This window comes from Rhea pennata, chromosome 15, assembly GCF_028389875.1.
Source record: "Rhea pennata isolate bPtePen1 chromosome 15, bPtePen1.pri, whole genome shotgun sequence".
Lineage (NCBI taxonomy): Eukaryota > Metazoa > Chordata > Aves > Rheiformes > Rheidae > Rhea > Rhea pennata.
In genome coordinates this window covers 3,780,443-3,792,941 of record NC_084677.1, presented here as the reverse complement: position 1 = coordinate 3,792,941, position 12,499 = coordinate 3,780,443, and the positions used below count along the sequence as shown (strand labels likewise).

The following is a 12,499-nucleotide window of genomic DNA, read 5'->3' as shown; positions in this document are numbered from 1 at the left end:
CTGCCTGCGGAGCGGTCCCGAGCGCCCCTCCTCGTCCGCGCGCTTCGGGTTAGCTTCGTTTGCTGCTCACCCCCCCTTCCCCGAGCACCCGAGGAGATCTTCCCACGCGCCCAGCGGCTTCCTGATAAGCTGCGTGACGGGACAGCTTCTCGCGGGAGTGAGCGGGCCCCGAACGGCCTCTGCAGTTCGGTGCGTGAGTGGAGGAGGCAGGGAGCCGCTCGCCCTGCAAAACACCCGGCCCTGGGGCTAGGCGGGTGCCAGCAGGACATACAGCTAGTGGAGTGAGGGGTCCGCAAAGAAGGGTGCTGGGGGAAGGCCCTTTCTGCCCACACAGCTGCAAAGCTGCTCACTCGCAAGCAGAGGCGCTGAAGACAGCCCATAACCCCGAGGAGTCATTCGGGTGACGCATCTTGCTCATGAAAAAGCACGTGCCCCATCCGTCAGGCCTGAGCTCCCGTTAGCTCGTTTCTAACCTGCGAGTCCCACAGCGCTTTCTCCCTGCATGACACACACCCTGCCTAGGAGAGGTGGCAGCTACCCGCGCTCCGAGGGCTGAAGCCCCCCACAGCGGAGTCACGCCAGGCTTGGCCAACGCGGTTCGGTGTGTGTGCACGTCTCTAACTCTCATTTAAGAAGACGGGGGTGCTTGGTCCACTCACACTTGCAGGAAGAGAAAATGGGAGATCCTTCCTTACTGAAGGTAACCTGGGGACAGGCTGCCTGGGGAACTAAGTCTGTGTCACTCTCTTGTACTTACCGCTGAAGCCAACAGCTAGAAAGCGAGCTGCAGGAGACAGGCTCAGTGACACGGCAAAGTACGGCAAGGAGATCTTCTCAACTACCTGCACTCCAGCAAGAGAAACACACTAACACCTCAAAAACGAGCAGGCAGCAGAACCGAGCTGCTTCAGTCGCACCCTTTAGGAAGGTAAAGGGCTCCTCTCAAAGGAAAGGCTGTCAGATGCACAGCATCTCTCACAGCTCAGAAACCTGCCAAAGGCATTGAGTTTCCAGAGGAGACTCAGTATAGAGACTGCCAGTGCTTCTGAAAGCAAACACCTCCCCTCCCCCCCCAGCCTGGAGATCAGGAGGGCAGCAGTGGTGACAGCAGCCCAAGCCAGGCGTAGAGTCCCCTGCTGTTCACTGCTTACCTGGGTCAGATTCAGAATTTTGAAAATTAAAGCTTGCTGCACTAACTAGCTGCTCAGCTGAAGCTACCTCCCACCTTCAGACTGTTTTACTTGTACTGCTCATCTCTGGGCCCTGGTTAGCATGGGGGTGCCACTCCATGTATGACATGCATCGAGAGGGGGTCTTGCTCTCTGGAGCCACCCATCTTTCACTGCAGAAAGACTGGCTTGTCTGCCAAGCACCCTGGTTTGGCCTGCAGGTTTCCCAGGTCAAGACAGGACAGCGAGGCAGCTGTCCTGTGCACTGTTCCTCGTGAGCCAAGGTTAACTCAACGGCACAGGCATACCCACACCGCGCTGGAAGGGCAGCAGGTTGCACAGCAGGGGCACAAGTACCTGTTTTTTGTGCAGACTGTAAAACAAGGCTTCCTTCTGCATCCCAAAGCCAACGTAAACCAGAGTACCATGTTCCCAAGGGCAGAATGCTGCCAGGCTCGGAGGGAGGTTGCTGAGACCCTGGGAGGAGAAACAAAAAACAACAAAAATAAGGCTAGCTTCTCCAGCCCTACCTCGTCTGGGGATGGGGTGGGGGTCAAAAGGAGAACAGGAGAGCAGTGGGTGAGCAAAGCACCGGGATATTAATATGATGGAGACTGCTTCCTCCCTCTCACATTGTGGTCTCAGACAGGCTCACTGCAAAGAAGCAAGGAGCAAACACATACTGTCATGGGAATGTAAGGCAAGTCTCTCTAGTGCTGACTGCCACGGAAGCAGAACATACAGAGGTTCAGCAGGTTGGATTTTCACCAAAGCATTATTCCTATGCGGGCCTGAAGGTGGGAGTGAGTTGTGGATGGGTTTCAGCATGAGCAAATAGGGCCCAGATGATCATATCTACCGTACTGGATGCAAGATCAATCCTTCCCGTATTCAGTGTGGTGAGATCTACAGTGAATTTCCTTCATGAAGAAAAAACTCATTTCAGAAAGGCATTTGGGAAACAAGTGGAAGGAACATTAACAAAACCCAGCTGCTGTATCGGCGCGGGCAGTGGCTGGGCCCAAGAGGTGACAGGCCGAGGTAGTGCTGCTTGTTCCTCCAAAAAGACCCAGCTTCCTTTCGTATGACAACATCACATGCATCTGGGAATGTCTTCACGTCCTATCCAATACAGACCCTCCTCCGCTGCCTAGCAGTTGTCCTGCTGTCCCAAATCTCACACCTAGCTTGGAGCTGAAGTGTTCTGCAAACTGTCATAGGCACAAAGGGATAGCACAGGTATATTTCGCTCTATTAACCTTCTCATTCACTGGGGTCCTGGCTCAGAATATTCATGCTGTTTGGGAGTGCTGAAGTTAAGGTCTCTCTTCTGTGCACTGAGTGCACTGACTCCTGCTTTATGCTCTGTTTTGCATAGAATAGGCGTATCAGCTCTTTGCAAATGTAATTTTTGACTCCTCATGCTTACGAAGGCAGTATTTCCCAGCGGCTAGGCAGTGCCACAATTCATGCTGCAAATCTACATCCTGGAAAGTACATTAGTAACTTATCCCATGAGCAGCACAACTAATGAAGTTCACATTCCTAAGCGTGCTTGTTCTTTGTACCTGTCCCGCTCAGCTGTAACAACTCCAGCTCTCCCTGCCAGGGCCTCAAGGAGACTCTTTCATCCCAAAAAGGATCAGCAGTGCTGGAGTGACCTGGGGCTGCATGCTGGCAGTTGGCCAGCCAAACACAAAACACCTGACTTATGTGGCCTTCCTTTCACAAGGTAGCACTCACCTGGGTATTTCCCTTGCACCCAGACAACAATTGTCACTAAAGTAGTATGAAACCAGTATCTTGAAACATTCCTCCTTCAGATTTGGTTGAAAAGCTGAAGATGCACTAGACTGAGCTGACAGATCGTTTATATGTTTTGATGAGGGTTTCGTCTCATTGACAGATAGGGAAAGTCCCAATGTGACTGGGGTTGCCCCACGCTAAGATCATGACATGAGCACACGAGTCAGCATGTCTTATTCTCACCTCAGGGACTGCAGGAGCAGGGAAGCTGAGCCAGTCGAGGAGCTCGCATTTATCCTTCAGCCAGTCAGAGGCCCAGACACTGACCCGCCGGTCCGAGCTGGTGGCAAGCCAGAGCTCACTGCCTTCCACCCCGAAGTCATAGTACTACATAAGAAAAAAGCAGTATTACAGCTCTTGCAATGCAGAATCTTTAAAAGAAATGTGCCAACAAGAACAGATTGGTGTAGGGCAACAGTTTATGGGAATGCAGGCCTTACGTAGTAGGGGATTAATGCTAGGACTAACCTACTAGATTCTCTCATCTGGACAGTCCTTAAAGTCTCTTATCCCAGAATATGTTAGGCATCTCCACTTTACCCTGCAGTGATGTCCTTGTACTGCATGACAAGGCACTGCTGGTACCAAAACTAGCAATATGATCTGGACTGACAACCCCTGGCAGAAGAGGCCACTGAGGGAGGAACAAGTGCTGGGCCTGGATGATGCGGATCTCTCTCCCTAGGTTGCTCTCCAGATCTGCACATCCTCCTAGAGGAGTGCTTGCAGGTATTGTGTTTGTCCTAAGAATGTCCTTCATCTAAAACTGAGGACAATCAAGTAAGCCTAGAATTACTAAAGAAAGAAGCCTTGTAACGTGAATGATTTTAAAGCCTGAAAGCTTAGGTAAAATTATTCTTGTCTCAAAAATTGCACAAAGAGAAAGAGACTCTCCATGAAGAGAAAGTCAAAGGAAATGCTAAAAACATCACGCTGTTGCACAACCCCAGATTCATAGCTACACAGCAGGGACCATACAAACAGGCAGCTACACACACAAGGCAAGGCTGCTGCTGAGCAATAGGAGAAAAGCACAAAAGCACACTGACCTCAGTGAGGCTCACGGGCCTTTCTCGGGGATGCACGATATTCAGCCGGGCTTGAATGTTCACAGCCCAGGCTGCTCTGCTCCAAAGCAGTGCCTGGAGGGGGGAGCCTGTGGGGCAAGTGCTCCAGCATGCACGCATGCACCAGCACACATCGTGTCTGTGGGCAGTGTGCCTACAACAGTTACCAAAGGTTCCCCCCATCACCTACGCACAGACTTGCTAGGAGTACACCTGCAAAGCCTGTGGTTTTATTCCATTGATGATAACCCTACAGAAACTGAACAAAAGTTACTGGAGGTGATGAGGACCCAAAGAGGAAGAGTGGGACAACCAAGCGAGCTCACTAACCAACCCCACCACATTGCAGCTCCTTCCTACAGCTGTGCAGTGACAGACAGGAGCCTTGCTACAGGACAGCAGCAAGGCCGAAGGGTGAAGTCTCACCTGCTTCCCAGTGCACTGTATGACCGTGATGGGGGAGCCTTTGTGGTCAGTGAGGATGCGAACTGTCATTCCAGTGCGAGGGCTGCTGACAGCCACAAGTCCATCCTTGCCCCCTGATAAGATGATTTCTCCTGTGACCAGACAAGGAGGCAGAATTGGGCCACTTCTTGTAGGAGAAGAAAAAGCCCAAAGGCAAAAGGTCCAAGATCATGGGATACAGGTACCCCAAAACATTATGATAAGCTGGGAACAGTTGGTTCAAGGGCTAGGTAAGATGAGCTGTCTCAGAGACACCTATTAAAACATCACATTTGAAGAAGAGCTGATGTAGGTTATCAGCACGAGGACACAAAGGAATGTATGTTGTATTCAAAGCCCTTAGTTGTACCATGGACAATATACCTGCCATCTCCTATTTACCAGATGTTCAGCTGGTGGAGCTACTGTAGGTCACTGATACGAGCTCTCTAGCTCTCCCTAGCCCCAGGTTTTGGGGCAGGTCACCAGTCCACAGAGCTGCTGGGTGTCAGACCTGTGCTCGGGTGCCTGAGGCGCAGCCAAAGCCATGCCTCCTCACTGTTTTAACGGACACCTGGGTGCAACCTCACCATCTGTGGAGTAGGCAACTGCTGTCAGCGCAACAGCATGGGGCTGCATCTTCAGCTCCATCTCCGTCCTGGAAATGCTGAACACACGGATGGTGCCATCGCTGTACCCTGCTACTACATGTTGGCTCTCAGCTCCCCGGGCACCAACAGGCTGAGGCTTCCAGGCCAGGCACTGGCAGCTCTGCAAAGGAATGAGAGTAGGGACCTGAGGAAGCAACAAGACAGCAGGACCGTGTACAACAAAGCACAGCTCCACCTGAAAGTATTTCTTACAGTTTCAGCGTGCTCTGCAAGGATGCAGCAGTCCTTGTAATCCCAGCAGTGGACAGTGCCTATTTCCAAGACAAAAAGACTGATGCACTGCAAATGATTACCTGGTTCAGCACTTGAAACTGTACCACCAGCTCCATGCTGCCCAGAGACCAAATCCTCACGCTGCCGTCTTCACCACATGTGGCACAGTGAGTCTCATCAGGACTGAAGGACACTTCGTTCACCTGCAGCGACAATGGAGATAAAGGAAAGGGGCCTTATAAATGCCACAGGTTAGAGCACATCTGCTCCTCTGCCCCTGTTATCCCCTGGGATTCTTCTCACAGGAAACGCCAGACAGCATGTCACAGACATTAAGAAAGGTGGGTTGTTTTCTTCTTGTGCTTAAAAGAAATTTGGGGCTTACAATTAGGCTTGTAAAGGAAATTGGTAAACCAAACCACAAAGATAGGATCAGATGCTATGTGACATAGGTTTAAGCTAAATATCCTCTCTTCTATCATTTGAAAACTTTCCTCTGGAGCCCAAAGCAACAGCAGTGTTCAAAATATTCACTCTTCAGACCCATTTATGTTTTAGGCAAAGATTACTTTATCCAATATACATGTCTAGCTAATAAGCAAGACTGCTTCGAGGAAGCATCCAGCAGTCAGGAACTAAACCTTAGTGATTCTGTGAACTATGATTTTTCCAACTGGACAGAAAGGCCCACAGTTATTAACAGGTTAAGGCAGTTAAACAGCTAAGCCTGTTAGGTGAAAGTGGATGAGCCCAGATTTCTTCGTGTCTGACTCCTCAGTGTTAAGTGCAAAGTCATCTCTAGGAGGTGAACAGGAAGACCTCCTTCACAGTGTCCTGTCAGCATCAGCAAGCCCTGCAGCTCCATGAACTCCCTCATGGCCAGTCCAGGGAACACTTCTGCAGCATGTGCATGCTTTGAGCACAGCCCTTTGAACACAGGTGGCATACAAAACATTCACTGCTTTGCAGGACAAACCTCCTTCCCAGACCATCGAACCTTGTTCTTGTGTCCACTGATCAGTCGGATGCTCGTGCTCTCAGTCCAGTTGATGTACCACAGTGTTCCTGTGGTGGTGCCCACAATTCCCATTTCTAGAGAGTCATCAAAGGCCGCACTGACTATCGTCCCATCGAGTGTCATCTCATGTTCTAGCAGGACAGAGCTAGACCTGGAGGAAAGGAGGATCCAAGAAAGGCTGGCTCAGCTCTTGCAACAGACAGCCACTCAGCCCTCTTTAAATGCTGCCTCTAGCAGTTTTCTAGTAACTCCTGTGATGTATTTGCAGCTAGATAATTCAGTGAGGGACCCCTGTACATGGAACAGTTGCTACTGTTACACTTATACAGAAACTATCTTTTATAGGAAAGAGAAAGAAAACAAGGGATGCAACATCGCAAGAGAAGAAACAAGACCAATATATTTTAACTTATTATCTTAAGAGTTCCTTTACAGGAGTCAGGAATACTAAACTCTATTTTCACTACCAAGAGGGTCCCGCTATCTGTAGCAAAAATTCGGAAAAAGATCTAGACCAAATGAATCAGCAGTCATGGGACAGAGAGGAAAAGCTAAGAATGAAGGGCAACAGAAAAAGTATGGTTGTAGTCAGAGCTGACATCTGCCTGTGAAGAACCACCTCTTAGTCAGATCCTAGGAGCAGCCAGACAAAAAGGAAAGAACATCTCTCAGGAGCGGCAGCGAGCGGGCGAGAGGTGTGCAAGCACAGTGAAGATGCTGCAGCCACGAGCCTCCTACCTGGCCTCAGAACCCTTCAGCCTTAGCTCCTCCACGGCTGCCACTGCCCACAGACGGATGCGTTTCGTGTTGCTGCCGCTGGCCAGTCTGTTGTGCCGACACACCAGCACACCTGGGGAGGCACAAGGGAACGAACAGCACCCATGAATAAGCGCACAGCTCGCCCCCATCGTCTGAGGTGCGCTTCTGTCGGCTAGGCCATCGATTCGTTTGTGGTGGGCAGTGTGATTTCTACCACAACAGGAAACTGCACCCAATACCCAGTGATTTTACAGATTAGAGGTGGACTCCAGGCTAATCGGTTCTGACAAGGAAACCTGGGTCACAGATCCATCGCCACCCCATTCTTGTATCCAACACAGCAACAGTTTTCCGAGCGTAGGGACACAGCTGAAATCAAAAGCCAACAAGCTCATTGATGCTCTTTCCCCACAAGTTTCCATGAAACTTATTACAATCCTGATGGATGCTTGGGACGTCGGCACCCACCAATCTCGCCTTCGTCGGCCTCCCATGTCATGAAGCAGCGATTAGTCTCTGTGTCCCACACGCAGATCTGGCCTGTGTTGGTCCCACTATAAAGAAGAGGGTCAGCACCGTAACACAGTGAGGTCAGTTCCACCAGTCCTAACGCATCAGGGACAGGGGCCTGATGAACCTGCCAAAGCCACATAAAACAAAAAGGTCAAAGAGAAAGCTGTGTTTTACCTATAGGAAAAAAGAATCATCCTCCCACCCAATTAATTTACTTAATGCATCAAATGCAATCAAATTAGCCAGTCGCAGTCAGTCAGCATCATCTTACTAAAGAAAATTAACTCTCACGAAGCCTTGTGGTGGCTGAGCTTCCATCTCGCTCGCCAAGGGGACTGGGAAAAGAAGTCAGAAATGCTGAACATGAACTTTAAAAGAAGATATAACTGAGATTTACCTTGAGGTTGCTGTCGGCCCCCTGCTGTTCCAACAGCCAAAATGTCACTGCTCCCCTCCCCACACAGGCCAGTTCTCCATGAGAAAGAGGATTAAAAGCCACGTCATGGACTGGCTCCGAGATGTGAGTCGATGACATGAGTTCGTAAGTGTAGGTATCCCATAGAGCAATAGTTTGATCACAGTAGTCACCTGGGTAGAACACGAAAGACAATAGGAAGAAATTCTGCAGCCACTGCTTTTTCAGGATAGACCCAAGCATATACTTTGCACACACATTCATCAAATTTGTCATTGCATTACCCAGTTGTTCAGAGATGATTGCTACAGGCACTGTCGCAAGCAGAGACACATATAACACGCTTCTGTCTGTTTCCAGCAAAGGCTTTGCTCACTCCCCCTCTCTTCCTTTTCCTTCGAAGCTAAGCATTCGAAGGGCTCTCTGAAGACATGAGAACAGGCAGAGAGAGCCTGTAACACTGGTGTGCACAAAAGCAAATCCCCAGGGGAATTGTGCTCTAACTCAGTTCCGCACAAGGACACATTGCTAAATGGACTTGCAGTTGCAGCTCCAAGGAACAGACTGCAGGAGTGAAGCAGAACAAGAGAAAAAGGACTGGCTTTCTCCCGAGCACATGGCAAATCAGTGTAGCTGAACCGTAACCTAATGTTTTTCGAAGATATGCAGGGAAAACCACTTGACAGCCTTTTAACTATCCTCTGTTCTAAAAGGCTCCAGCAGAAGCTGGCACTGAACTGAACGATAAAGTACTCTTTGAGGACAAAATTCAGGAAACAATTCAGGATGATCTTGCTGTATGTTCTAGGAACCTTCCAAAGGTGCTCCTATCTTCTGTGGATTCGCTCAACCCAGCTAGTTGCAACAACTAAATGCTTCTTGGGAATGTTGCCACTAAAATGCTTCTTTCTTTTGTAATTTTATCAGGGAAAGCAGTGAAACAATAAGCCTCACAACTACCTCAGGAGCCAGAAAAGACAGAACTGTGCCAGGACTACTGCTCAAGACAGAAGCTGATACAAACTTTTGAAGCAGGTTTGAAACAGAGTGAATTCCCTCACATCAGGTAGATGGAGTTAGTCTGCATCCTGAAAGTGCTTCAGAGACAGCAAAAACTGCGCAACATGATGAATCCTTAATTGCTTTGAGGACAGGTAAGCAGTCCAGTACTTCATGCTGAAAGTTGTAGCAAATCTAGTCCTTCTACAGGGCCTCTAGCCAGCGTTTGAACTGGCTGATGGCTGGAGTGGTAGCAATCACTGCAGGCAGAGCAGATTTTCTGCCATTTCTACCTCCTTAGTAGCTATTACACACCTCAATATACATCCCACACAATCCCTCCAGTGATATTATGCATGATATTATGCTCTCAGTGCTAGCAGCTTTTAAAATAAAGAAGAGATGTAGCTGTTGCTGAAGTCAATGCTGAGATGGGAACTGATCCTAATGGAAGCCACAGTATTTGGGTGGCAGCAGATGGCATGGACCTTGATGGCAGCAAGCATCTCCAGCTCTTAGACAAATTTGGAGAATGCCCTCATGCTGCTGAGGAAGGGGGTGTTTCTCGGGGAACAGGTGCCTCACAGGCCTTTCCCAGGCTCCACAGTCTCAGTGGAGACTTTCAGCTTTTCTATTCTCCACGGTCCAGAGCAGAGCTGGAGAAAGATGGCTTCTTTCCCGCAGTGCTACATGGAAAGCACAAAGCTGCAGAACCCCCTTCTCCTTCTTTAGAGCAAAGCTTGCTTTTTTTCAAGGGCAGACTCACAAGCAGAGAATGTGTTGCCTGCTCCACAGGTGCTCTTTCATGCAAAAAAAGAACTTACTAATTGCATATTTGTCCTTTAAATGTCCCCTGCTTAAATAAAACAGACAGCTTGAGTGTCCATCTTGTGCTGGCATCACTGCTTGGTAAGCAGCTCACAGTTTGATGCCTGGCTACTTCTGTGCCATTCCAGCTAAGCAACAATAAGAAGTCCAGAAGAAGGCATTTCCCTCTGGATACTATATATAGAAATTGCAAACACAGGCTTAACAAGCACTAGTTAGCTGGAAGAGTGCTGTTACTTGGAAACAAGCTTACTGGGGCAATGAGGAAGAACTGAATGTGAGCTGGTGTGACCCCAGCCTTCACACTTGCAGCTGAGATGCACAGGGCACATGCTTCCGCCTCTCAGTGCTGCCAAAGCACCCTGGAAGCACACTCACTTGAAAAGAACCCATCTGCATGTGGTCACTCACAGAAGGACTTGGGATCACTTGCAGTTTAATATGCTGCATCACCCATTTATCAGCTCTGTTTATCAGGCTTCCTGACAATTTCACTGTGAAAATAATGCTCAGTGTCAAGGCTACCAAGCAACAGTTGCTGGACAAACTTCATACACCCACATGAGCCTAGCACACATCTTGAGGATATTACACACTTACAGCATGTTCCTTCCATGAACTGGCTGCTCTAGGGCATACTTACACACTTGTACCTTACAGCTGCAGATATACTGACCTAACGTAATGAGGAATCTGTCATCCCAAGAGTATGCCATAGCTTGCACCTGTGTCTCATGATGGAAGAGTTGTCTTGTGCAAACCCCATCCTGGATGTTCCAGATGCAGATCTGACAATGTGAGTCTCCATTCCTCCGTCCCGAAGCAGAGGCAAGAACCTAGCAGAAAAATATGCTGTCACCCAGATCTTAGCAAGTAATTAGAGGATGGTTCATTAGCTGGTTAATCTTCATAACTGTTAGTTCCAAATTAAAGTCAAGACAGTTACCAAGAGAAAAATTCTACAGGAACCACCATCACCTAATATGGGAAGGGAATGGTAGAATCACCCAGAGGAAGGGAGCAAGCTTCACTGTCACACTGAGCAAACACAACACATAACTAGGCTCAAAAGATGTTTATTTTGTTCCAGTAATCCCACGTATCCATGTAGCAGAAAGAGGGAAACATCAGACAAATAGGATTTTGGTCAGTAACATTCCTTCAGTCCAAAGTAATACATATAAGACATAGTCCCAGAGAAGTGAAAGTCACTTTTACCTGGGCATCATGGCTGACAGCTAGTGTAGAGACCTCCTCAGCATGGCCAAGCCAGTGATTCTGTGATCCTGAGTGCAGGTCTTCAACCACAACGATGCAACCACACGTGTAGGCGAAGAAGCCTATTAGATAGTGTAACATGAGGAAATGGGTCTCCATGTAAAGGCTTCACATAAAGCACCCACTACAACTTACGTTACAATCCAGTCAAATTATTTTTTTTTTCAGGGATACGTAAAAGCTGACTCTTCTACACAGCCAATGCAGCATGCTTCCTATCAGGTTCAGAGGAGAGTTAGGACAAACCTCTCTTCCCCTAACTTGAGCAAAGCAACGCTGTTGGGCATCACTTCATCTCTGAAAAAAAGAGGTGAGATGGCCTTTGTAACAGCCTTCCCCCCACTCTAGCCACTCGGCAACTCATACCTGAGACTGCTCTGTCAACAGCATTCTCCAATATACCTGAATCAACTAACATTTGCCAGTAGCAAACAAAAAGGATTACTGGATTCTTTCAACACAAAGAAGCCCGCCTGGAGGCAACCCTGTCTAATATGCTCTAGGCGATCCTGCTTGAGCAGGGGGTTTGGACTAGATGATCTCCAGAGGTCCCTTCCAACCTTACCAATTCTATGAATCACTGTATTAAAGCAAAGACCTTAACCCAACAGCTAGAAGATTGTAAGTTGGCTTAGTATATGCGTACAGACAGCTAGGGCTCACACACCTCCCACCTCTCCAAAACCTTCCTAGTGTACCTGTGTCTGGGTTCCACACCATATTTCCTCTGCCATTCCCATTGTAACCGATCACTGCTTTTAGCTTCAAGACCTCATAGCCAGCGGGAGGAGATGAGAAACTCTGCAAGAAAAATAGACGTTGGCTTAAAATAAGCTCTAGAAGGATGTCCCATTCAGGTACACACAAGACCCACACAGGAAAAAGGACTCATGCAGGCACGAACACACATATCCACACACACAATTTCATGCCAATGCTCACACAATTTAATACAAGTTCAAATAATCAATGCATGAATACTGAAGTGCACACTTATACCTACAAAAGAGAAACCACCCCAGCAAAAAACAGGCTCAGATGCATTGAGAGGGGGCACAAAACAGGTTGGCAGCAACTGCCCAACCTATGAACAGCTGCTAATCCTGCTAGGAAAGAGTCCAACGGGTTTTGCTGACTTAGTGATGTAGACGTTTGAATAGGAAGATAGTGGGGGGAAAAAATGCTACAAGGTGTGTGTGTGTTTGGGGGGGGGGGGGTTTAGAGGAGAAAATTGAGGGTGCAAACCAAATGTAGCTTTTCTGCTACAGCAGTGAACAGCAGTACATAGAAAGTGTTAAGTTTCTGTTTTGTTATCGCTC

The 12,499-nt window shown here is 48.5% G+C and overlaps 1 protein-coding gene across 1 annotated transcript in view; it reads right to left on the bottom strand.

Annotated features, from left to right (window-relative positions):
- The window catches only part of WDR90 (WD repeat domain 90), a 36,514-nt gene that overhangs the window by 393 nt on the left and 23,622 nt on the right, over positions 1-12,499 (bottom strand). Inside the window, exons 31-43 of the mRNA XM_062588592.1 lie at positions 11,879-11,981; positions 11,121-11,242; positions 10,579-10,738; positions 8,058-8,248; positions 7,616-7,784; positions 7,127-7,238; positions 6,347-6,539; positions 5,451-5,573; positions 5,077-5,257; positions 4,469-4,599; positions 3,159-3,302; positions 1,527-1,646; positions 758-842 (exon numbers count right to left, since the gene is read on the bottom strand). Coding sequence (XP_062444576.1) covers positions 758-842; positions 1,527-1,646; positions 3,159-3,302; positions 4,469-4,599; positions 5,077-5,257; positions 5,451-5,573; positions 6,347-6,539; positions 7,127-7,238; positions 7,616-7,784; positions 8,058-8,248; positions 10,579-10,738; positions 11,121-11,242; positions 11,879-11,981 — 1,834 coding nt within the window. The remainder of the gene's footprint in view (positions 1-757; positions 843-1,526; positions 1,647-3,158; positions 3,303-4,468; positions 4,600-5,076; positions 5,258-5,450; positions 5,574-6,346; positions 6,540-7,126; positions 7,239-7,615; positions 7,785-8,057; positions 8,249-10,578; positions 10,739-11,120; positions 11,243-11,878; positions 11,982-12,499) is intronic.